The sequence below is a fragment of the Columba livia genome, chromosome 13 (assembly GCF_036013475.1).
Source record: "Columba livia isolate bColLiv1 breed racing homer chromosome 13, bColLiv1.pat.W.v2, whole genome shotgun sequence".
In the NCBI taxonomy this organism is placed as follows: domain Eukaryota; kingdom Metazoa; phylum Chordata; class Aves; order Columbiformes; family Columbidae; genus Columba; species Columba livia.
This window is the reverse complement of record NC_088614.1, coordinates 8838061-8865152: the sequence shown is the minus strand read 5'-3', so window position 1 is coordinate 8865152 and position 27092 is coordinate 8838061. Positions and strand designations below refer to the sequence as shown.

The window sequence follows — 27092 nt, the reverse complement described above, 5'->3', positions numbered from 1 at the left end:
TGGGGCTTGAAATGGCACAGAAGTCCATACGCGTGTACATAATTGAGACAGGATGTTTATATACCCAGTCACACAGACATGACAAATAGAAATACCCTCAATTGTACATAAGCATATTTAAAATGTACTTAATGACATTACATTTTATTGAGTCAATTAGGTGGGAAATGGCATTTTACGCACATTCTAAACCATCCAAACATGTTCCAGAAGTATAGACATGAAAAAAATGCGATAGTTTAGAAGATGTGTGTTTGAAATGCAAAAGAGAAAAACGTTACTAGCAAATACAGCTCCCTCCCTAAGAGCTGTAATATTGTTCCTGATGGTCATTCTGCAGACATGAAATAAACATTTAAAGAGATTGGTTAGATAGACCATTCAGTGTTGTGAATTCAAATGAACATTTTATGTTTTCATTTTCTCAACAGTTCTCAACAGTAACTGTTGATATATAATATTTTGTATTTCTTTTCTGAACAGCCTCTTAGAGTCACATAAATATATAACTTCACAGAGTTATCATCTGAACCATTCTGGAGTAGACTGTGACTAAAAACTAGAACTGAATAAATGACCAGCTCAAATATTTTTTTTCTGTTATTAATAGCCACTATACATCATGGCATTTTTGTTTCTTTTAACTGTCTCTGTCCTTGGCTATTTCCCCACTGTAACATGCAAACACGTCAGAATGTGCTCTCCACGTGGACAGCTTGCTATGCAGCTTCAGATGTGATGTTTGATACTAAGATGTGTTGTGCCCAAAGGTGGGGTGATGATGATGTTTTTCTTCTCTACTAGACAGCTGATACTTAGAAAGTCCTTTAAAAGGCCATTGTCTGGAATATTTCAAACTACATCTTAAAGCCTTTTCCCATATGCTTAATTTGTGTCTCTCATTAGTTAGGACTTGCGTAAGCTGTCGTGCTTATGAGTTCTTGGAAAATTTTGAAATAGATTGATAGCAACGCAGCCAAACGTGGCAATTTTCTAATTTGATTCCACCTTTTCCATGGCTTCTAACCTTAATACTTTCCTCTCATTTTTATTCTTGCTTAATAACAGGTCTTTTGCTTGTTTCTTATAGTATTTCAAGCTGAGATTAGTGCACACCTACAGATCGAATGTGTCTGGACTACTTATGTTCATGTTCTACTGAGTCACTCTTGGAAATATCATCTGCTAGCGTCAAATGGGTACCATTTGAAAAGGGCTTCAGTCTGAGCAACTTACTTATTCCCCTGTGCAGGCTGATTAGTTTGGATTGGCACGTTTCTGCTCTGTCCTGGCAATTTTGGCCAATTGCATAGCAGATTTAGCTCCTGAAGTTAAAATATAGACATTGATATATGAAAGCCTGCTGGAGCTTTGAGTAGAATTATGAGACACACAATTATTTCACAAACACAGCACTAATGTGTAATGTGTTTTTCCTATTATTAAGAACTTTGAAATAATTTCCTCACATAAATGGGAAGCTAATTATATATGATGTTTTCAAGCTGCAAATTTTCAGGATTCCTTTTTTTGGGAAGACAATACCATGGTAGTGAAAAAACAGGGACCACTAGATTTTGGCACTTGCAGCAAAGTGTAGACGGTGCTTTGGATGACTGGCAAGGTCACAGAAGGACTTTATAATTTACAGGGACGTGGTGCAAATACAAACACTTTTGGTATTGAAGCTACCCATGGCAAATCAACCAGTGGTGTAAATGAAAACCAGCTATATTTTTCTAAGTTCTACAGGAAGGCTAAACTAATAACTGTGTATCTAATTAATGTCCTTTTATAGATGGTAAATTCAGGAAAGAAGTAGCTGGATGTTGATTAGCTGCCTAATCAGAAACATGGCTCTGATCTCTTCTACCATTTTTGCATTAGATCTTTAACATTACCGAGGCTTTGATAAAGTCTATGATGTAACGTAGACTTTTAATTATGCAAAGATTAATGTAATATTTCTGAGGAGAGGGTAATTGAAAGAAATCTGAAAGAAATGGAGCATGCATGAGTTGAACTCCAAACTGCAGCTGTGTTAACTTTCTTCTCTGTGTTAAATGGGAATTGGAGGATGAATTTGTCTTGGGTAAAGTTCATTCCTGTACAGGGGGTCAGCATGAAACTTAAATGTCTTTAATTTTTATGAGGTTTTAACTGCAATGTAGGAAGCCTTGTCAGTGTAATGAGGTGGGGGGTGAGTTTAGTCCCATAAGGAACACGTCTTTCAAAGGCTTTGAAGTACTCAATTTAGACCTGTTTATTTAAAATAAACAGGGAATTGAGTCACTAATATGTAAACATGTTCAGAGAAAGCTAAGGCTGCAACAGGGAAAGCGACAGTGCCCAGCAAATGCCAAAGCATTTTCTGAGATCAGAAATCGTTTTGCAAACAAGATTGTTTAGTGGCTGATTAGAATGGTTCTGCTGGAATATGAGCTCTTGGCAACTTGGACCATAGTGAATAGGGTTACATGATACCAATTGCCTTTCTCCTAGGATGGGGCATTAAGAAATCTTTGTCTTCAAGAGTTATGTGCATTTTTTTTCTCTATTTTCTTCTATCATGTGGATCAGCATAAGGAATAAATGTTAAATTAGACCACTGTGAAAGAGACAGGTAGCTATAGTCATTGAAAATGTCAGTATTGTAACACTTCATCTGTATTAGGTGGCTTGCTCCTTTTCCAAACCAATTCACCATCCAAAACCCCGTAACTAGATAACAATTCAGATCTGTCCTGTGGAGTTTGCCACCACCATCAACAAATCTTTTGACCTTCCGAAATACAGTGAACACCAGCAGACTTTAGTGGGCATGGTTTTCTTCCATTTAAGTTTCTACACCATCAATCTCCCTGTCCTAAACTTAGACCTATATTCCTATAGCATTCTTACACTCCATACTATTAGGACATATTCCAGATAAACATGTACAATGTTTGCCAGTTTTCTTGACCAGCAAAAGCAAACACCATCTTCCAATGCCAAGGTACTAATGCCAACAGACAGCATCTGTTTATGATGCTGAGCTGTGCTTTCTTATCTGAGACCCATTAACCATAATAGTAATAATTCAGACAGCAAGCACATAAAAATAACCCTGCCTGTTTCACTGTTATCTTGCTATTTGGCTGTTATCTTAAAAGGAATGTGGCTGAATGTATCTCTTGAGTAGAGGTAGAGAAGAGGAGAACTGTGAGATAAAAATGGTGAAGATCATATTAGAGACTTCAGTGGGAGTGCATTCTGGAGAAAGAAGCTCCATATAGCTCTGCTGGCTTTATGCTGCCTCTGCGTTCCCCAGCTACCCTGTTCAGAACCACGATGCACACACACCTTTGTGGCAAATTACTTGTAGGTAGACAGAAACTACATTTAAAACAACACATGGTGTGTAATAGTTGAGTGCTGAGACCAGCTATGGAGACAGTGTTTTCTTAATAGCTGATACAAAGAAAATAAAATCATTACTAGGCATAATGATTATTAGTGTACAGATGTAAACCTGCCAGGCACAGGTTTAGCAGGGCATTAAGTTCCTAAAAGAGATGGTTAGCATGGATCAGCAAATGTGCTCTCTGCACACATTTTTATGCTCACAGTATTAATTAAACACTAATATCTTTTATGTGCTGTTCCCAGCTGCAAACTTTATATCATGTGTGATACAAAATAGAGAAGAATGGGTCCAAAACAAGAAAAAAAGCCATCAAAACAACCCCATTGAAGTCAGTGGATAAACACCAGAAGTCAGTGGTCTTTACCTGTAGAGATGGGATTCAAATAAGAAGTAGACCCTAATAATTTGGCAATGTGTGTGCATTTCTGGAACTGTCATTTGGTCCTTCTTTAAGGGGGAGGAAGGCAAACAAGAAAACTACGATTCCTATACAGAAAACAATGAAGAAATAATGAAAATTTTACAGACAATAATTCTGAATGTTGAATCTGATTTTTAAAAGCCAAAAGCTACTCCTTTAGCAAGCCACCTTTACAAAATGGTCAAATTATCATTAATGAGCACAGGGGTAAATAGTACACTTCCAAACAATGTTTGGAAGATAATAATTATATTAACACAACTTGAGTTAAGGCTGATGAAATGACTGAGCTGAATTAATAGTAGTCTTGGCTCCAGTGCTACGCCTTTTGTAGATGTGTCAGCAAACACAGATGTTAAGAAGACAGCATGACGTGGGAGAGTCTGGGAAAAAGCCCAAACAGGTTTCTTCAAAACCATGTCAACGAAACCCACCATCGTGGGCTATGAGTGAGAAGAAAAATAGTTAATGTAGGGATAATCCAGGAAAAAAAGTGCAGTATGGAAGAGACCATGGAGGAGTCACAGTAACAGAGGTTTTTGTCAAAATGGCAGATGAGGAAAATGCTCCATATGGCAAAAGACTGGCAGGTATGAGCATAGTAGCTTGAATTTGTCAAGGGCCATGAAAAGATGTTGCAAAACTGCTAACTGAGGAGAGCCTGGGGTAGGAGATTTAGCTGTTTGTATGGCTGGAAAAAACCCTTTGGGACAATGTGTGAAAAAGAATCCTCTACATTAAGACCTAATCTTAAATACGCAGACCTAAAATACGAGATTCCATAACAATAACCTACTCCAGTTTGTTTCCATTTTTGAGTTTGAGTAAGAGGCAGGATGATAGTTTTGTCCTGAGCAAAGGAAGAACTACAAGGAGTGCTTTAAGAGCTCAGTTTTAGCTATGCAGAGCTGTCAGCTAAACATCGATAAGGTATCAGAGGTAAATGTCGACATTTTATCTGAATGGAAAAGCAGGTACAGAGAGTAAGATCTCTGAACTGTCAGCACTGAAGTGATTGCTGAAGGTGTATGAATGGTGTCACAAGGAAGGGGAACAAATTGAAGTGGGGGAAACAATGGTTTCCCCAGAAACCTGGGATGAAGGGAACAAGACACAGAATGATGTGCTGGAAAAGTGATTAGAGAAATCACAGCAAAATGGCAGGAGGTGATAGTCACAGGAGCCAAGGGAACATCAGATTTCCAGGCATGTGATTAAATGGGTCAAGGGCAGCTGATAGATCAGAAAGGATGAAACTGGGAAGAAATTTCAGTAGAAAAAGTCTAAGCAGGGACTGTAGAGCTTTCAGATGAAAAGAAGAAGGAAGGGGATGGTGTTTGAAGAGGCAGGTGGGGTAACAGGGAGAACCAAAAGCATGCTTATAGTGTGAGAGAGAGAAGCCAGCTTTCAACAGATTAAAAACTAGCCAAGGAAATGCATATTCATAATTAAAGCTGAAGTATTTTTAATACATAGTTTACTCAGCAAAGGCAAGGTATATGATAAGGTAATAACATTTTTTATATCTGTCAATATGATATAAAATATACCAACTTCTCTGCAGGTCTTCATATTAAATTATTGCCCTTTATTTACAAGTTCTTGGTGAAGCAGTCATTAGCTGCTTGAATTTGTGTGACATTTATAAATTTTGTGCTGACAGATTCCTCTGGTGAAATTTCAGCCTACGGATTGTACAGAAATTCAGTGCTACAGCTCCTGGTCTTTGGTCATATACAAGTGCCTGTCCTTAGCAGGAAGAGACCTCCAGGGACCTCCTAGGGATTCGGGTAGCTTTGCCAACTCAAAAGCTACTGTTACTTCCTTTGAGTCAGGATTAAACAAATGCCCTTTGATGACACTAAGCTTCATTGCAATCTGGAAATGCTGTTTTTCAGATAGTTTCTGAGATCGGAGTTGTGAAATCTTACTTTTCACTACCTCAGGAGATCAAGTTGTTTATGAGAATTTAGTCCTAGCTTTATATTTCTGTAGCAACATTAATACAATATGCCAGCTCTTTTATTTCTTGGTATATTTATAAACTATAAGGCACTACAATCTTGTAATTTTTCAACAGATATTGTTTGTTTGCTCTTTGCTTGTAAGTGTGTGTGCACACAAGGGAGTAACTCTTGGCACTTTACTTGCATTCTTGCACTAACAGAGATGATCAGGGTGTCAAATGGGGAGAATCAGATCCAGGCTCAAAATTTACACTCAGACCTCCACACTACATCTTTCTGAATTGCACTGCAAAGGTCTCTGAAGGTCCCAGGTGGCATTTTAGTGTTTCCTCTTGTAGCTTTCTGTTCTCACAAATAATTGCTTCTGAACCTGGACAATTTATATTTAATTACTGACAAATGTGCATACACTCAATCAGTGATTGGGAAAAAAAAAGAAATAGTTAAAAGATACTGTGATCTGCGTTGTAATAATCACATACATCTCCCATCATTTAGGTCTGTAAGAACTCCTGACATTTGAAGCTGTCCTACCGAGTTGCCATGGCAATGAGAAAAAAGGAAACGTCAGATCTGAAGATCGCAGTTTACAGTTACTGTTCTTCACTACCAGGCCTCAGTTGCTCCAGATTCAGTTTAATTTGCAACCTCACTTAATCTGTCCAACTGTACATTGGTGTTTGACAGCCTCTACCCTAACTTCTGTTTATTAATGGATTCCTCTTGCAAGACGCAAGGTTTATGCGAATTTTCTCTGAATATTAAAAGACCACGACATCTAAACTGGACCTTGGGGGAGTAGAAAACAGATTGACTCAATTTTTTTCTATCTGTTGACTTGTTGCTATTCAACTGTTCAGAAAATATTTTGTCTGTGGGTTAGTATTTGTATATGTATGAGTGTATGTATATATATATATTTATATAGAGAGAAGAGTTATAGGACAGGTTTAGCTTTTATAAAATATTCATCTGGAGTGTGGAAGGGACAGAGCAGAATAATAGAGCCACAGATGAATGGTAACTATTCTACTACCATGGCTAAACCTACTGTGTTTGCTGTTTATAGTGTGGCCAGAAGGAGAGAGCGATTGCAATCGTACCGCTACAACAGATAAAGCAGGCTCGGGGCTCTGCAGCGTCACTTCTCGTACCTCAGGTTCAGCAAACAAAAAAATGCAAGTCCACTGGCTTGTTTCTGGTCTGAACTGCTCTCTTTGTACCCCGAATGAATTGACGTCAGGATTTACAGCGCTGGGAGTGCTGGGCCTGATTCTAAAGGGGCAAAAGTCTTTGTGTTCCTGCCGATAATTATTTGACAGGGCAGTTTACAAGATTTAAGTCTTTGATCAGCTCTGCAGCCATGGTTAAGTAGGTAGATGTCTGCATATGAGAAGCTGATTAGAACAGCAAAAGCAGAGTATTTCTCAGAGCAGTGGTCTCTCTCTCAGCCTCTGTGCAGCTGCCATTACATACATAAGCGCAAGGAGGAAAACAGATGCCCTGTTATATAAATATATTCACACACACACAAATATATAGTTTTGAATATATATATACATACATACACATGTACACACAGTTTCCAGTTAAGAGTAACAAGAGCATTTCTTTGTATGTGTAAACTTACCACACTTGTTTGCAGAGATGGAGAAAAAAAAGGGTGTTCGTTATATATGAATATGAATCCTTTTTTATTCTGTGAGCATGTAAGGTTAAAAAAAAAATCCTTCTAATTGTATCAAGATGATCATCTTGTTAATAAATTGTAAATGATCCATCAAAGCTCACACCAAATTTTTATAAAATTAACACAAAACGTATACTAGTGACAGACTGTGGCTTTTATTAGAGCTTGCCAGTAACTAGGGTAAGGTGTCTTAGAATATTTTAATAAACTTGCTTACTTAAAGTTTAAACAAGAAAGCTTCCTTATGCAATAGAACTTTGCAGCTGCATTCTTTAGTTAGCATTTTTACAGTACTTATGAATCATACTGTATGTTGTCTTTATTACAGTGAGATTATGAGCATATCTTCCACACCACTTATACATTTCAATAGTAAAGCTTTTTGGAAAAGTTAAAAAGTCCAAACATAAATTTAGTTTTCCATAATGCTACACTAGATATTAAATGTGTGTTGGTGGTTAAAAATTGCTGTACAATAGCTTTTCTCCGACTTCCTGTATTGTACCAAATATGAAACAGATCTTTTTTCTTTTTTTTTTTTAAATCAAAAGGAATACTAACAACAGCAACAGAGGAAAAATTAGTTTGTGTTGTGAACTTTCCTAACATTCGTAGTTTTCTTGACAAGATACAAACTGCCTTCAGACAGGAACCTGTTTTTCTCTCCCAGCCCTGCCCAAGTGAACCCTCCCACGGCCCCTGTTCCTGGGGGTGTTGCAATCACCAAAGTGGTACTTTGGGGTCAGTGGGACTTTCTGTTAAGGCATTTCAGAGGGAGGTGGCTGATCTCAAACCTTAACACAGACAGGCTTCTAGTTTTCTTTCTCTGCCCCCTGCCTTGTAATATAATCATGTGCTTCTGCTTTATTATCAACAATCATGTCTCTTAAAAAATACAGTTTTGGGGCAAAGTTTAAAAAGGAAAAAAAATGAACAAATGTATAACACTACTGGATTTTCAACACATATATTTAATGAATGCATCCAAATGCACCCAAAGATAAACTGCACCCTATGCTTTGATCTACAAAACCTCTATCTTGAATAAAGGAAATTATAAAATCCTCTCCCACAAATACTCCTTTCCTACTTGTTTTCTTCCTCGCTCTATCCAGCAAAACCCAATTCTGGAGAGACACCCATTGACATTAGTGTAAACTCTATCAAGTAGTGGATAAAGCCACCGTTTTCTGGTTTAAACCGAGGCTCACAGAGCATTTGTTGAATCGTTCCAAGGGCATCCAAAATAAGGAACAAAGAAAAATCTCTTCTGCCTGGAACTACGCTATCAATGGGAAGATTCTACCACTTTGTACCCGAGGATGAGATCTATCTTCTTGGATAATACTGCAACATTTGGACATGTAGAGAGGTCAGTATCATGGCTGAAACTCTGAATCAAGGTGTATCAAAGCCTTCATTCACTGTTAGCAATATTTCTGCACCTAGATTAGTGCCTCCCTGCCTTTATGTGTGTCTCTAGACTTCAGACAGAGCTCATCACTGGACTACCTAAGCACGCAAAGAGAAGCTGAAGCTGCCATGTTAATGTTTCTCCCTCTGTACCTGAGAAAAAAAACTTTTAACCACGAGATTGGAGCACTTCCTGTAGCATTATCCAAGCGACAATATAATACACAATATTAGAATCTCAGTTTTCTTACCTGAATAAGATTGTTGGCTCTGGCTCAAAACAATGGTGCCTAGTTCCTGAAATAAAGGAGAAACAATAATTTATTAGTTTTTTTCCACAATATCACACACACACAAAAAAAAAAAAAAAAAAGTAGAAAAGTTAATAAATTGGTTGTCATATTTTTATAGTTAATTATGCTTAACATAATTGTTCAGGCAAGCTTGCTGCTGTTATGGCACTTATTTCTACCTGGTTGTTGTGGTCACTACAACGTATATTTCAGTCCATATTTGTAGACATACAACACTGTCCTGAGTCAGAAGGGCAGTGAACTTGTTTTTTTCATTTCATAACATGCACAGAACTTCTTATGCAAAAAAACGTTTCACTTGAAAAGAGTATCTGCTCTTAAAATGCAAATTAGGTATAGCAGTTAATCAGAGAGGAGTTTATTAGCAAGACAAAGGGCTCACTGGTGGTTGTACTTGCTAATTGAGCCCTATCTGTACACCTCGTGTGTGCTTTTACCACACACCTATATGCATTTATTAATGTACATTTTGTTGAGGAACTGTAGGTCTGAAAATGAAAACAAAGGGAAAACAGCTGAATTTCCTAATGGGTATCAAGAAAATTAGGTAGGAGTGGAACACTGGCTAATACACTTTCTGGCCCCAGTGTAAATCAAAGAGCAACTCCATTACTAGAATTGTTTAAGGTTTTTCATCTAAACCTCCCCACATATTGCTTTTCGTGGCCTGCTGTGAACAGTAAAGCAGCAATATTTGTCACAGGATAGTTGAGTGCTTATGTATTATCAAAGGTCTGTCTTTTGTGACATACAGAGAAACCTACAGCTTAGACACCTCCCACAGCTGCCTCACTTTTCTTCACCAACCACTTTAACATGTCACTAATGCACCCAGCACAATTTGGTTTCTCCTTTATTTGAAATGGCTGTGGCCTGTAGTCAAATAATTTAGCCTGGTCTCCTGCATAGTCACTTAGGGATCACTACACTACAAAGCTCATTTGTTAAATTATGGACTCATAGTCAGTTTGTAGGGTCCCAGCTAATTTTTTTCATCACTACAAAAAGGAAGGAAGATGTATGTTATTAACAACTTTTACATAATTTGCCTTGGTTTGGGTTTTTGTCCTGTATCTGAAATACCAAGAAAGATGCCACTATTCTTCTCAATTGCTTTTAAATTCCGCCACTTGAAACACAGCAGAATTTTGTACACAAATAATTTTACATCACCTTGTCTGAAGGCTTAGTTTCTTTCTGAACAGATTTAATAATGTCATTTAAAAAACACCTCACAAGATAGATTATATTAAAGCCACATCACCTTGAGAACATCAAGTCTAAGGCAAATCTCTGATCCTATCTGCCCTTTATTGCATCTCTAGAAACTCTGTTGTCTGAGAGATACACTGTCCAGTGCTAACAAGAAAGATAAATAACTAAAATAGCAATTATTTTACTTCACTAACTCTATGATCTGTAATCTTTAGCATTAACATGCAAAGTACGTTAGGAATTATCATTATAACTATTCTGTTTAAAACAGATATAGCTGCCTATTTTGCTATGTAAAACACATAACACATTGACTACACTGTTCTCTCACCTCACATCAAGATATGCTACAGGTGATTTATATTTGTCCAAATGAAATGGATACACTCATACATTCTCAGTGGAAAGTTACTAGTTGCACAATTGCTATGTGTGTGTATATATGTAGATATATAGAGATATACACATACATATATAAATATATATATATAAAATATATGCAGATGGAGGGAGACTAATACAACATGGGGACTTGGAATGAGCAGTTTAATTCCATGAATTATGGATGAATACATGAGTTAAGGGACAGCATGGGTTATGTGTGCAAAAAAACCTACACACAAAAACCCAGACTTATCCCAACTCTCATGTTGTATTTATGCTGCCTTTAGCTGTCCCCTCATAACACAATTATATAATTTGAAGATATGCATCATTGTTTACTGACTCATTTTTAGCTGTCTATGTGTCAGCAGGTCACCAGTAGTGGAAAGGGAAGGGTTTGTAGCCAGAATTCTGCATTACTGTGCTTTCAGTGGGACAGCTTTTCAGGAAAGCTTCATCCACCCTTTGAACACTACACTCCTCCTCTGCATCAGCAAACGACTGTATTCGGTGACTCGGGGCTAAAATGAATGTAGTCTAAAGACAGCCTGTGTGCATGTCCACGCACACCCCCCTGCCTGGGACCGTGCACTAAGAGCGTGTCTGGTGGACTGTGGTGGTGAATTCAGTACAAACAAGCTGTGCTGTTACTGCATTTCAGACAGAACCCTCCTGTAAAATCATATTTGCCCCATAACATACTCTGTCTCTTTAATTTACCACCAAGATACTTCTTTATGATTTTCTTTCTTTTTTTAAAAATTCAAGCAAAGAGGAAAATATTTTATTTGATTTAAAGATACTTAATTGAGCTACTTTTCCAATTAAACGTTCCTTTGGGCCCTAGTTGCTGAATTGCTTGCTGTTTCTGAGGTGTAAATAAACGTTTTGATTTATGATGTGGTTGCAAAGAAACTTGTAATTTATTTGTGAAATGCTCAAATAAAGGATGTATGGGCTTTTATCTTTTGTCTGGTGTAGACCTTCCTGAACACAATACAGCAGTAACAGAGGACTCCAAAAAAAAACCTAACGGGCTGGAATAGCCTGTGCTAAATACCAGAAACTCCCCCATTGCTCTAAGTAAAAGAGATAAATTGCAGCCTGTCATCACCATGCCATGGTCACAGAATGAGAATCTGAAGGCTAGGGAGGCAAAGTTTGACCACAACAAGAAAGCAGTAGTAGATTATTCAGTATCTGTTCAGGTACCTGCAATGATTTGCCATCTAAAGCCCCACTTTCATTCCAGAGTTACACTGAGCCAAAGCTGGGTCAGATGTCCCCAAGCTGGTCTGTCTGCAGGAGCTTTAATGGATTTTTGTTGCACATCCTTTCTGCTTCACCTGGCCACCTTCCCCACCTAGCACCATCAGCTCAGCTTGTACAGAACTGGCAGCCAGAAAAAGTGAACTTTGCAAAAAAAAAAAAAAAGCAGAAACAGGCTGAACAAATGTCAATCAGCAAGGACCAACCTGGGACGCTACAGGACTGCAGTTCTCTCATGGCCAACAACAACATGACTTTTAACAGCTAGTGCTGCCATAGTCTGTGGTCATGTCTGATGTGTTCCCTCCTCCTCTGCTTAACTCCTCAAGATGTGTGTGCAGATGTGCTCTACTTGTTGCCCTGATTCAGAAAATCTCATTGCAAAATTTAGAGCGCTTACTGCCTTCGGAGCCCAAACTGCCCTGGGCCAGGTTGCCCCAAAAAGCTCGCGCTGCTTTACTGCCCTTCGGTACCAGAGGCTGCAGATTTCATTGCTGAGCCTCATCGTGTCAGCATGCTGCATTCCCAGCAGCAGGACTGAAGGTTTGTAAAATACTATTTTCTTTTTTCACTGAGCTCTCATAGTCTGAAGGAAAAGGCAGTGATGTGTGCTTTTCTGTGCTGTCAGCTGGTCCCGGGCATTGCAGAAGGGCCCAGCAGGTGAAATAAATCAATAATAATTCTGGCCCAGAATCCAGGGCAGATGAAAGAATGGAAGGTTAGGCAGAATGAGCATCCTGCAGGAAATGTGCACCAGAGCACTGCGGCCTTATTGCCTCTTAGCCAGGGAATTCTTTTTCCAGCACAAAGCCACAGCCTGTTGGCTTCCTGTAATTCCTGCAAGCTGTTTTTTAGATCTTCTAGGAAGTTATCGAAAGTGACAGTGACACATAAAGATAGAACACCCCTGAAAATAGCCTTCTACTACCTCTGAGAGGAAGGTGGGGGAGGGACGGCAGCATTTGAAGGAAACATTTGAGCACAGCCACAGCAGCTTGATTTCACAGAGATCCACCTCCAGCTTTTGCCTATTGCCTGTGCTTGATCAGACTTTGAATCTAACAGGGGCTTTTTTATGTGATCTGCAATAAGTAGAGGATGAAACTTACGGTGTAATTGAGCAAAAGGCCACAGCAAAGAAGCGTCACCTCCTTTGATCTCAGTTGAGACCATTGTCCTAAACTAACGCTGTGTTTTGTAACTTAACGCAGGTATTTGAGACAGTACAAAGTTAAATCATAAGCAAGGAAATGTTAACAGAGATAGAAAATGCTGAATGGTCTTTAGCTGGGTAGAAGTTTTCTGTTGCCCTTTTAACCTTCTTCTGTCTCATCTAACACCACACATCCTGGATTGCAGTCTACTATTACTCAGTAACTTTGCACAGTTCAGTTCAGCAACAGTAAATCAGAACAGTCATTTTTGGCTTCAGTACAAGCTACTTACCTGCAGAAACAAAGCAAAGGTCGTTGCTCCTGCTGTAAAACTATGGGATGCTCTTCCTCAACTGTCACGCCCCTGGCCGGACTCTGCTCATCCACCTCCCAGCACCTGGTGACCTTCCCCACTCCTGTGGTTACAGCAGCAAGTAAGTTACTCTACTCCACTACACTTCAATGTTATATGACAATGTATTTTATTACTTACGACTCATTTTGCAGCTTACTGTTTCCACATGCGGTTGTGGGATACTCACCATTATTGCTGTGGCTAGATGTACTTTTTGTGACTAACTGTCACAAAGCAAAAGCATGGCATGCTGAGAAAACACAATGTGAAATACAGCTGGACATTTTTAATTAATTAATTGCTTGCTAACAGTGTTCTCCATACAGTTACAATCCTGGAATAACTGAGTTAGGAAAGGGGATCATAGGCTGTTCATAAACAGCTTTTTATGGTACATTTAAAGAAAAACAAAAACCCCAAACTCTCACAATGTTATCTTTTCAAATTGAGCATATGTATTTTTAACAGAAGGAAAATGAAACAGCAGTAGACAGTGCTTATGGACTGGATTAAATCTCCATGTCATTAACAGGGTTTTTAAATTTTACCTTTTATAAATATGTCCATTGTTATTTACACCTGTTACCTTGATTCATGCCAACAGCCACTTGGGAACAAATCTTACATGATGCTAATTTTGCCATTCCAGTTACCTTGTCAACTTCACCCCTTCTGTAACTGATCTGCGGGGGCCAGTGGTAAGATAACGAGTCTGCACTGGGAAATGACAGCAAATCAAATAGTGCCTCTTTGTACACAAATAAATAGTCACATCAGCTGCGTCTCATTCTTTGTGCTATTTGATCAGCTGCAGTAAAGCTACAGTGCTGTAAGACACCTTCCAAGTAGCCATAAAACAGGGATTACAACCTGCCTTGGGGTTACAGGATGTATTATTGACTTGGCTGGTCCCAAGGGAGTTAACCTTTGGTGGGATTTGAACTCCTAGTTTCCATTGGCATCACTAAAAAGCCAGAAGCCTAAGAGTGGAAACTTCCTTCCTCCCCTAAAATCATTATATACCTATAAACCATTTTAAAAAAATCATCATTAGATCATATACAGTGAAATTTTTCCTGTATTTCGAAGGTAACTTAATCATCATCTTTCATATTGAGCAAAACCTCTACAGCACGGGTGGTCCAATTATAATAACAGATACTCAGCCTTTCATATATCAGATTGCTGAAAAGAAAAATAACAAAACTGGGGATATTTAATTTATATGGAGATCATAGAGAACATGATAGAGTCCATAGATAAAGCCAAGTAGAAACAATATATTGTAGTAAAGATTGAGGCCTTTTGGTGCAATAAAATTCACATGTGCAAGCTGTATTAGCTACATCATCTAAGAACTAGACCAGTGTTGGAAAGGCCAGTCAGAGTACCTAGCAAGTTCTGCCATTGTTACTAATGGCAAAAACTGCGTTAACTCATAGGAAAATGGCTTGGCTCTTGGATCCTGCACAACAAAGTTAAAACAATAATGGCTCTAGAGAGATATCCTTTGAGCTGGGCAAAAAACCCTATATGCTCAGCCCTGCCAAGGACTTAGCACAGCTGCTCGCCATCACACTGGCAGAGCTCATGCAGGATTTCAAACAACATGTACCTACTGAGCTGCCTCCTCTTGTGCCTTTATTTCCATCAGACCACAAGGCGCCCTCTTCTCACTCCCTTTCAGCAATAGGACAGAACTGCAATACAAAGATGGGAATACAGAAGCAGTCAGAGAGCACAGTTCAAAATGATCCTGGCAGCAGAGCCAGCTGGACACTTACCCTCCTGGCCAGCACAGCCGCCTTCACACGCTGACCAAAGAGCCAGGGTGCAGAGGCTCCTCATGCCAGGACCTCCAGCAAGCACTGGCCTGAGAGCTGAACCCTTCCCAGAGCAGGGACTAGTGCCTGGGCCACCTGGGCACAGGGCCAGGGAGATTTGGTAGCCCTGTTGTCACCTGGCAGCTGAGCAATTGTCAGACCTGCCCCAGCCTCCTGCCAGGCACTGTACCTTTGATCACCCCCCATGTGCACGTCAGGCTCCAGGTAGTGCTGGGCTGCCAGGCAGCATTTGTACAGCATGAGTAGGCTCCCCCCACCAGCAAATGAAACAACAGTGTTACCTGGAAGGCGTTTGTTTGTTCCCGTCTCCACCCTACCTTAATTTTCACTCTAATCTGGTTTCTGTGCCATTGACATTCAGTCATCATTCTTGCGCTGATGCTCTATCTTGGCACCTTATTAAAAAGCCATCAGGGGTTACTCTTATCAGTGATGTGATAAACCTACTTTTTAATTGTCTGTCATCATTTACAAAACTTGTGGGCTGCAGTACTTTTCCCACAATCTTAATTTCTGCTCCTCAGCACTGTGTAGTTTGTTCTTTAGCAAATGAGCAACGATTACCTGAAGTGAATAAAAACATGTGCTGTACACCACTCTGTCTGCTGGGTTTGAGTGGATGCAGCCCAAGGCTCACTTACTTCGGTTCATTCTTTCTTCGGTTTTAAACAAAAGTCCTCTTGCTACTGCCGTTGTTCTTCATCTCTTGTCCTGCTTAGACTAAACAAGAGAGGGAGGCAGTATGTGCATTTAAATGCCATTATTTAGTGAAGGTGTAACTCATAACAAAGACAGATACATGGATGTAATGCATTTATTGTTCAAATCAAAGTATTAATATATGTGTGTATATCAATAAATATAAGCAGCTAAGGTGATGAGTTTCATTATCCCCCCCCCCAAAAAAAAATAATAGGCTATTTTTATAATTAGTTATTAAAGAGTGAATACTCATTAAAAGCTCAGTTAACTGGGAAAAAAAATAGTACAATGCAATTAAACTGCACTACAGACTAATTAATATGGGAATTGGGGCAATTAGAATACCTTTAAAGAGACAGAAGAGGGGACAGTAGGCAGCACAGACTTGTACCAGTCATCTTCATTAGCCTAGCAAATGAATTTTCTGCTACTTTAGGATTTTACTGAGCGTTCTATTTTTTTTTGTTTTAGTTTCAAAGGAAATCTGGGGGGTGAAATGTTTTCTAATGTGGGTCTTCACAAAGTCTATCTTTAAAAATAGAAAGATAATAGATTCATATATTACTTACCCCATAACACAGTCAACTCTCACTTTGTTTCTGTAGAGACTCATTCTTGGCACTTCGCATCTTTCCTTTAGGCAAATAAATTTGAAATACCATTAGACTTAAGAATATAAAATTCGCAGCCTGCTTAGCTCTTCAGTCATGTATCATGCTTTCCCTATGGGAGATCCCTGTTAGTTTGTTCTTCTCAAGGGCCTCTATGTCATGAACTTACAAGTTGTCCGGTTTCTTATGGGTCAGGCATTTACCAGTTATAAGCTAGACTTCCATGAAAAACATTTTGCTACCTTTCTCATACTAGAGATGAAGGAAGGGTGTCAAATCTCTAAGGAAACACCACTGAAGGAGCCTGTTAGCCTCCTTTTTTTCTTTTCTTTTTTTTTTTTTTCAAAGTGTCCAATCCAAAACTTAACCTGTCTAGAAATAGGATTTCAAATGAGCCAAAAGTGTGAAAACTTGACACTCACTTTTGATAATATAAGCATTACACAAACAGTTAAGTAACAGAAATCAAATCTCTGTTGCAGAGATTTGCTAGAAAGTTGTTCATACCCAAACCCAGGATGGGTTTCAGACTAAAAACCAGAGTAAATTTTGATGATATCATTGGTGCTTATGAGCTGTTTCCATGGAGCCTAGGTCTTGTTTTACACATTTTGGTGGGAATTTCACCAGCCAGCATACTCCAATTTCTGCCCTTTGGGGGTCAGTCTTTCATTTCATAACATGATGTTACTATTCTGCCCAGACATAAAGCATGAGTTAAAGACATTTTGAGGATCTGATATTTGACTGACCAAAGATTTTGGGAGTCCAGTTGGCTGACTATCGCTTTACACCTTGTATGCATTTATACAACTGGTGCATTTATACCAAAGTATTAGAGTATAAATCAGATTAGCTTCGATTCACTAATATTTTCATCCCAGTTTGGAGAGTTGTAAATTACTCTGCAGGATGACAAACACTGATCTCACTGTTCGATCATTGTGTTATATAGCTGTGTTATTGAAGCAAAAGTCATTCACTTGAGAGCAAAACTCATTCATCAGAGACAGATGTCACTAGTCTACCACAATGGGCTTCTTTCGAGCCCTCCATTCTATTTCATTATTTCTCTGTTAACAAATAAATAAAAATCTCAATTTGTTTATGGCTGTAAGAGATGAAAGGACTCTTTGTTTTTTAAGTCAATGTTGTGTAGTGCTGATGGAGTCTGGTAACAGTTGAATCCTGGCTCAGACTTCTGTTCTGTTTTCCTTATTAACATTTTGCTTGGCTGGCCCTGCCGAAGTCTCCTGGACATTTTTGAACTCGGTGAATTGTTGCAAATATTGCAACGTCCAAGTGTGAAATGAACTGCATGGAAACTCCTGGGAACCTGTTAACAGTGTATTAACAATAACCTCAAGTTCACAGGAAATAACAGGCACCTGTTAATTAGGGAACATGTTCTTAAATTGACACTCAATTATCACTGTGTATTTTAGAATCACTTTTGCACCTTATCCAAGAACTACCACGAGCCTTGAAAGCCTGTTTACTAATTTAAAACTAGTCTTCACAGCCCAAGACAAAAATGAAAATGCGAGGAACTGGAGTATACAAATAACTTGGCATTTTAAAAGAATTCTAGAAAAACCTCGATTATTTGATGAAATTTTGGTTTACTTAAATGTGAATTGAGATGACGCTTTTATATAAGCCAGGTGCTTAATCTTAAAAACTGCCTCTAAAGTATTATAATCATGTAAGAAAGATAAGCTTAAAAAAAAAAAAAAAAAAGAAAGAAAATAAAGAAAAAAGAAATTAGGCTGAACAAAGAAAATGCTAACCAGTATTCCAGAAAACCTTTCTTGCAAGAGTGGAATACCTTACACATTTAATAATTATAGTCAACATTTTTAGACTAGGAAGGTAAAACTTAATGTCTAAAAGTATATCAAAAGTGTTACATGTTCTAAACCACTATCTGCATTATAAATAAATCTATATTATCAGTAGTCTAATATAAAATTCAGAGACATCTATACTCATTTATTTGCCCAAGAATGATGTGCAGCCCTAAAAAAAAACCCCAGCTCTTACTTATATATGGGAGCTCTGAAGGAACACATTTTCTGGGTTGCATTAATGCAGAACAACTCTCTTTTCCACTCTGGAGAAGTTTAATGTGCCCATCGTGGCCACTTTAGGTTCACCTTCACAACACATGCGCAGCCCTCCAGTCCCCTGCAAGGCTGCGTATTTGCCCATAAGAAGCTGTTCTTACAGAGGAGAAGGAATCTGCAGAAATTCGGTGGCCTCTCCATCCTGCTGCCACATGGACAGACCCAAGTCCGTGAGTGAGCGACTCCCAGGAGGCCAGCGGAGCACTGCGCCTGTGGACAAGTCTGAACTGCTTATAGCGTCTGAGTAAATCAATCAGCCAGAGAGTGGTTCATTCATTATAGTCCATGGGTCTGTCACTTCTGCAAGTCTTATCCAGCTACAGCTTAGTGGGTTTTTTTCTGTCCACTTGATAGCTTTGTCACCCAAACTCAGCTGGCTTTTTCAGAGCTCATTTATACTTTTTATAATTCCTCCACCCTGAGCCAAACTGTCTTTGAATAATGGTTAATGATTAATATCCTATTAACCATGAGCTTACTCCTGACTATTTAACTACTTTGACATAGGATGGTGTATTTTCATTTTATGATCATACTAGACAAATTTAACTTCTGACTTGTATCTAGAAGCTTCAATATTGACTTGTCTTTCTAGACACAAGGAGCTCTACTTAATCTTAGGTCCTATCATTCACATCCTTCAGGACAGAGACACAAAATTATTTCAGATAACAAGCATTCCTAAAGATGGGCAGGTGAGAGAGATCATTTGCTACCACATGACTGAGTGAATAATGTTGAATACTTGATGGCTAAATTATTGTCTCTCGTATGCTACACAGAATAATCTTTGTCTGAAAATATTTCCGCTTTTATAGAGATTGCTCAAATAACAACTGAGTGGTATGCATACACACACCATATATAAATGTATATACACCATATATGTATGATTTATTCCAAGTTAAGCTTCTAAGAAAAAAGAAGAAAAGCCAGATAATAGGTCCAGGTAATTTCCTTCATAAACAGGCAGGTTAAATTATAAATATATGCTGCTCTCTATCACGCCCCAAAATATTATTGAAAATAACATCTGGGCTATTACTCAGGGTGTTTTCTCCTATCCCAGCAAAAAACTATACCAGTGTATTAACAACGCAAGAAGTGCTGAAACTGCACTTCAAATAAAGTCTTTCCTTCATCACAGCTCGGAACAGTTGCTAACAGGGAGCTCCTATGGCTATCGAACACTGGCATAATCTGGAAGAATTCTCCTCTGCTGATGTTAGGCCTTCGGTACAGGTATTGCACATACAAATGTACATGTTCATGTGCGAGAGAGAAGAAATCTGTTTTCCTTTGCTTCTGAGAGGAAGACTTTTTAATAAATACTGCTTCACCTCTGTCAACTTACACTTACCCACAGGTAACAGTGAATGTTTGGAAATGCCACATTCTGTATAACATAAGAAATTCTGGCTTACAGATATAATAAACCAGGAATAGTTTTAAGGACATGATTTTCACCTTTTAAGAAACGTAAAGGGCTGTATTTGGGAGTGCAATTAGTCCTACAACAAAGACATCTTTCATTCAATAATGACTATCAATGTTTAATTTGGAATTTACAAGATAAAAATATATAGTGCTTGACCTCTAGACTTATGTTCATCAGGGACTTTTATTCTGCTGGGCACAGGAAAGATCTAGAAACACATATACCAATAGACTGCACATTTTGCCTGATACAGTCCTCTTTGATTTTTCTTTCCCTAATCTTCTTGGACTTCCCCCTCTCCCCTCACAAGTGATACTCTGATAATTCTTTCCTGCTTTCTTGTTAGCATTTTGGAACCATGTTCTCTCCTGAATCTGCATTCAAGCAAGTCACACTGACACCAACACCAGATTTATGAGGGGAAAATGTGTTCACGTTACTGCTAATTACCATTAGTTGACATTGTTTCCAGTGTTAAATAATTTGCATTATCATCCCTGCCTTGCTTCATGCTTGATCTCTTACCTCTATTACTCATCCTTTGTTAACTTCCATCTCCACCACATTTCTGGGTTATGTCTTTGATGGACCAAGTGATTATTTTTCAGTCAATGATCCAATTTACACATAAAATATCTCCAAAATCATTCACAATTGCCTTCATTTCAAACAGCTTAATCTGTCAATTCTGGATGGTGTTTTCTAATGGAGCATCTCATTTTCTCCTTTCTTCTCACTTCTTTGCAGTCACACCAGTTGTAACCTAACAATAAATGAGATAGATTGATTAAATGATTGAGTTATGCATGAAACAGCCCCAACTAGGAAAACATTTAATGGTAGTTAAATATTATACTGTTGTATATACTACCTAAAAAACGAGCATGACTAACACAGCAGTCAGAGCCCTTTGAAAATGCCTTTCTGGGCAAAATTGTGCCTGTTTACTGACATATATTTTCTAATGCTGCTTTTAATTACATCTATCTGATTACTTCTCTTACAAGGATTCCAGGTTGAGCACATAAATTCTTGAGGATATTATCTGCTGTAGGTGTATAAATGTCCTGTATAATAGTAGGGAGGAAAGGTCTGTAGTGAAACTTAATAGTTTTTATTACACCATGTGACATAATTGGGAAAAAGGACAAGCTTCTGAACGCATAGGAACTTTGCTAAGTGTCAGTGAAGAAAAATTTCATAGTATGTCCAAAAGAATGACCATTTCTTACTCACCTGTGTCAGCTGGTCAGATAATATTATAAACCTTTCCTGTCTCATATCCTTCTACTTTTGAAACCATTATAAACCTTTCCTGCCTCATGCCCTTCTATGTTTGAAACCATTGCTACATCTGAAGCATATCCAATGAAGAAAAGTAGATAACTGACGAACAGACTTCACTTGGGTTGTGTCTGTTTATGTCAAACTCAAAAGGAACTAAAGGAAATTAAACAGCTTCTACTCACATATCATCTTGCCCTGGGAAATCTTTAATTCTTTTCTGCAGAATAGAAGAGCTCTGGCAAGTAACGTCTCCCCCAAAATTGCCATAAATTGGTGATGAGGGCACACTGCTGCGAAATGCGAGACACCAGGTGCTTATATACTGCCAGATACAGAAAGAAATGCAGTGTTTATTTTCTCCCTTTGAAGGACCCTGCCGTTCATCCACTGGGCATCTTTTATACTGTTTGTTCTACAGGTAGGCTCTGAGAACATCAGCTCTTGCTCAGCCTTGCCAAGAATGAAGGCCTTCCAGACATGTCTTCAAAACAACCAAATAAAATAAAAAAACCTGTGGGTGCTTGAGGAATTTTACCCTAGAAAGAGGTGGAAGCTACAGGCTGAGAAGTATCTGTCTTTACTGCAAGTTTGGAATGAAAATTTGTGATATATGAAAATTTTGTGATATATGAAAATTTGACATCACTTTCCACTGATCTGCACAAGATCACAGAGAATTATCCTCTATGGAACTCTACTTCTAAGTGCAAGTGGTATTGTGTTTGAGGTATGAATTACCAAGAATAATCTCATTATCTTTTACTTGCTATTTCTCACAGTAATGCTGCCACCATCCTTCCTTGTGCATTTCACCAAGTCTAGAATTTTGATTTGCATTTATTTGATCAGTTGAAGTGGTTGAACCATGGTTAAAGTAGAGAACTTAATGTGAGAAATATGGGGAGGAGGAACCAAGGTCCAAAATAAATTCCACTTTGCAAATTCACATGCTAATTGAAATTGGGGGAAAAGGCCATATTCTTATTCTCAAGGGTTCAATTGGGAACAAGATTGGGCTGCAGGTAGAATTTAATTACTATGTGGCTTTAAATGGTTATTGCTTGAAAGGCTGGTGCCAGAATCACAGTCAGATTCCTACTTTACATTTAAAAAAAAAAAAAAGCTAAACAAAAACCACCACCAAAAAAACAAACCACACACAAAAAAAGAAACAACACACAAAGGATTACAGTAATTTCTGTAAAGTGCATACATTAAGTAGCAAAAAGCTTTTGTTGTACATAGTTACTATAATTTAGCCTGTGTCATTACTTGAATGTAGCCATCGCAGCTGTTTTTGCTGTGGCCTTGGCTTTTCTAATTTAAATACCTTTGTTGGAAATTTAATTTGTCGGGGTAAAAATATAATATTTACAAAATACACAGTATTCTGATCAAACTGATAACAAAGCTAAAGCTTTCCAAGTTCCAATCATACTCAGCATTTGTGTTCTTTTGTTTTAAGTGTAGAAACATAATGAAATAATTCTATAACATAAAGCTTGATGAAAGTAGCAATTAAAAAGGAATCGATCTGATACATTCTGTTCTTCACATTACCATGCTCTGTAAAATGTATATCTCCATCTCCAATGCTAAAGCTTCCATTTCCCATCTTGATTAGGCAAATATTGAAAACAATAATCATTTTTCACTAAAGTGAGCCTTTAATATGGAGTAGAAAGAGTGCACTATGGATATTACATTTTCCACAGAAGACTGGCTTTCACATTAGTGTTTGCTATTAGCGTATTTCATGTCACTCCATCATACTGTCTTTCACTCAAATCCTACATTTGTTGGAGCAGATGGAAAGTTAGTTTAAATTAATTGAAAGCATGCTGTGCACAGCTTGTGGTACCAAGAACACACGAAGAAGAAAGGGAGATACATCAATTTCCTTTCAAACATACCTATAACTGTGAGAAGAGATCTCTTAAGAAACCATCAAGATATTATGCTGCTTTTTCTCTCTTTTTTTTTTTTTTTTCTACTTGAGAAAGCTATATTGCTTTGATTTTAACAAGAGGAGGAGGTAGTGAAATCGGCTGGATACACACCATTTGAAAAATAAATTCTGCCTGGGATGGATCATAAGAAAATGACACAGACAAAGCCAGTACTGCTTTGTTTCTGTGGTCTTATCTACAGTTCTTAGAAGTATTGACAAGTCTGAAAGGCTAATTACCTCCTCACCTAATTAATACTGCTTCCTGTATCTGGATTCTCAGCTTTTCTTCTGTCATGACTGAAAAGACAATTGTTCTGGGAAACAACAGTCAAAAATACAATTAATGCCTACATTGTTTGATTACCTGAAACTGAGATGCACAAACTCAGTACAGGGCCATTCTTCAGTACCTTTACAGTTAAAACCAGCTTCAAAACTATCACAGTATAAATAGTTTAATGAACAGTGGCATTTTGATGAAGCAAAAATTGGAAGTTTTATTAATTTATTAATTTTGTCCTTTAAACAAACAAACAAAAACTCTCTAAGTATTTGTTTCACAGTGGTGTAAAAGCAAGAGTGAGAAGGAGCAGGAATTGGGAGGGGAAATGTTCAGAGATGGATGGTATCTGTTTGATGCTGTGCTCTGCTAAGGCGGCTCCAGTGGGGCAGATGGGAGGAAGGGTTGTATTTAAATGTCTGGCCCAGGCCAAGGTGAGACCCTCTGGCACAAAAAGGAGTGGTTGCTACTTGTAACACAACTGAACATACAGAAATCAATGAGGAAAAACAGATTCTGGAGTACAAGGGTGGGAAAATCAGGCAGAAAACAAGAAATCTGCAACACGTCTGTTGATCTTGATAGGGAGCAGATGCAGAGTCAAGCCTTAGAAGTGATGGAAAGAAAGTGCCATGTCCCAAAGGGACTGAAAGTAAAACTTGCTGCAAATCAGAAATGTGCTGAAATTTGCTGGACTGAGAAAGACCTCAAGGGTCCTGCACGAAAATAGCAGAAAGGTGAGAGATCTGTCATTTTAATCTGTCTTGCTGAGTTTTCTCTGTTTCAAGTGTTGCTCTGTTCTGGTTTGCATTCAGATAAAAGCTGGCTTTTCAGGTTTAGATCCCTTTCGCTAACCTTAGTGTCTCTTTCTCTTTGCTGTCTCAACACTGGCCACAGTTTCCTTTGCTTCTCAAGAAAGGTCAAAAGGGAAGAAGAGGGGGGAAAACATTTTTTGTATTTGGTCTTTCTGTCTTGAAGAATTCCAGTGTTGAAGTAGAACAAAATTAATACATATTGGTCGTAAAAAAGTCAAAAATTTCTCTGGAAAAGTTCAAAGAAACCAAATACATCCCATATTTTTGCCAAAATTAGTAAAGTTATTTTAGATTTACCTTTGGAGAAAAAGTTATTTTATATTAAGGCATCTTTCCCTCTCCATTCTGACTGTAACTGTTGAACCTGGGTTGCTGAGGGCCTTCTTTCTTTAGTCAGTGAACACATTTGACCATTTCTACTGCTTGCAGGTCAAACACAACCCTAGCAACTGCAAGTGAAAAAGAAAATAGTGTAAACCTTTCTCAATCCTACCTGTCTGGCTTTATCTTCCTTCTTTCCAGAGTCTTCAGACATGGCAGCTGAGTCTGTCTTCCTTTTTCATGATCTGGTGACATCATGTAACGTCCCCAAATGTTTACTTCCTGTATTTGATATCCCTGAAATTCAAGTGTAAGACTTTACAACTGGTTTTGCCTCATTTACTTTAGTTCTTCCACAACTATATCTACATTTGCTCTTCCCAATACTTTTATTTAAATTCTTTCATTATTTTTATCTGCTTTCAATTTTGTCCTTTAAACAGTGGTGCCTGCAACATCGTACAGATTTTTTTGTGGCCACCTGAGACACCATTTCTTCCTCTGCTCTTAAAAAGCCTCATCCCAACCTGCATCACAAGTCTTTCCTTGTCCTGTTTAATTCACAGCAAAATTATCCTTCTCCCTGCATGCCAGGCTCTTTGCTTCATAAGCAAGTTGCATAAGCAGAGTGCAAGGAAAAATTTGGCTCTGAGATTATAACTTCTCTTGAGCACATGACAGGTGTCCTAATTCATATTAAGAAAGCTCTTTGGAAATTCAGAGGATTGTGCAGGTAATCATTGTTTGATTAATAATTTACAATACCAACAGGACAGAAATGAAAATTGGAGAATGACAATCTCAAAGCAGCTGTATGCCTGTCAAATATGTAAATTTTTTACCATTCCTCCTCTGTCGGGACACCGCTTAACCCCATACTAAGTTGCCTTTCTAGAACATAACCCCTACAACATTCATGAATAATTAGATAGTCATAAAGAAACCAGGAACGAGTGAGAATTAACTTCCCACCTCCTAGCGTCACTTGAAGATTAATTTGCCTGAAAACTAATTAGCTGATATATCACAAGCACAAAACCACAAATGAAATTAAAAATAAAATAAAATAAAACCCCCAAACCTTTAACCAGAATTTTCCATTTCTGAAAAAAGCTACAAGATTAAATCCCCCCAAAGTGTATTTTTTTTCTGAAGAGTACATGAAACCATGATGCGGCTAGGATTAAATCCTTCAGCCCTTTCACTGACATCTGCAAGAAAAGTAAACGTCGTTACACGAAACTCCTTTCTGAAGATAAAAGTATGATCTAGTTTTGAGATGACAGGGGCTGAGATGGCTGCAGGCATGTGGAGCCGTGTCACTGGCTTTGCCACTTAGTGTCAGCCACAGCTTCACAGCAACCAAGTCATTAGTTAGTGCCAGTTACTGAGAAAAATAAGCAAAATCAGCAGTTGTAGTGCAGAGCCAATGACGTCATTAGCACCTCAGTTTGGAGGCAATTCTTTCCCCACCAGGGAAGAGAAAATGAGGCAATTGGGAAGTTCCCTGCATAGGATATTTTCCTAGGGCTATGAGCAGTGCTGGGCACAGGTGCCAAATTTGATGAAAGTTGAAAGGAAAAGAAGATGAGTAGAATCCAACACACTAATTAGGAGAATAAGAGTTTTATGGCTGGCTGAGGGTTTTAATAGTTATTGGGGGGTAAGCCAAGACTAACAATCTGAGATAGACTCTAGCTGAGCAGTGGTGAATGATTCTGACATGTCTCACATCTCACCCAGGACACTCAGAGCTCAGCTGAAGGTTCAGAATCTGCTTCCCAGTACAGGAGCCACTTAAAGGAATCAAAGAGGACACAGGCACTTTACAAGTTCAGAGATATGAAAAAAAACAATTTTTGAAATGAACTCTTCCATATCAGCCTCATAAAATTATACAAAACACTCTAAAGCAGGCAAGTCAACTGTATAAAAATATTATGGTGATGTTGAGTATTAACTGGGAATATTTTTTTTCCAGAGGAAGAGTGAGGTACGTTTTCATACTAAGGTTTTAAATATAAATTCATCATAAGATCACCACCAGATCTTTTTATAAGAAAATCCCTGTAATATCCTGTATTGATGCAAATAACTAATGTCAACTACCCACAAAAAAGGAAATTGTC

At 38.2% G+C, this 27092-nt stretch overlaps 1 protein-coding gene and 1 long non-coding RNA gene across 13 annotated transcripts in view; one reads left to right on the top strand and one right to left on the bottom strand.

Moving 5' to 3' along the window:
* CDH13 (cadherin 13) overlaps positions 1–11774 on the top strand; it is a 460421-nt gene extending 448647 nt beyond the window's left edge. For all 4 annotated transcript variants that reach the window (XM_065028885.1, XM_005504744.3, XM_065028884.1 and 1 more), the window contains one exon: positions 6293–11774. In XM_065028885.1, coding sequence (XP_064884957.1) covers positions 6293–6300 — 8 coding nt within the window. In that variant the 3' untranslated portion in view covers positions 6301–11774. The remainder of the gene's footprint in view (positions 1–6292) is intronic.
* Positions 11775–13279: 1505 nt separating this feature from the next.
* The window catches only part of LOC110360378 (uncharacterized), a 32575-nt gene continuing 18762 nt past the window's right edge, over positions 13280–27092 (bottom strand). For 2 of the 9 annotated variants that reach the window (XR_010465938.1, XR_010465943.1), the window contains 5 exons: positions 25136–25260; positions 20835–21072; positions 16704–16768; positions 15204–16152; positions 13280–14305 (listed from right to left, as the gene is read on the bottom strand). This is a non-coding gene — a long non-coding RNA (uncharacterized LOC110360378). Of the gene's footprint in view, positions 14306–15203; positions 16153–16703; positions 16769–20834; positions 21073–21778; positions 21919–25135; positions 25261–27092 lie in introns of all 9 variants that reach the window. The other 7 variants (XR_010465940.1, XR_010465946.1, XR_010465945.1 and 4 more) reach the window with 7 other exon arrangements.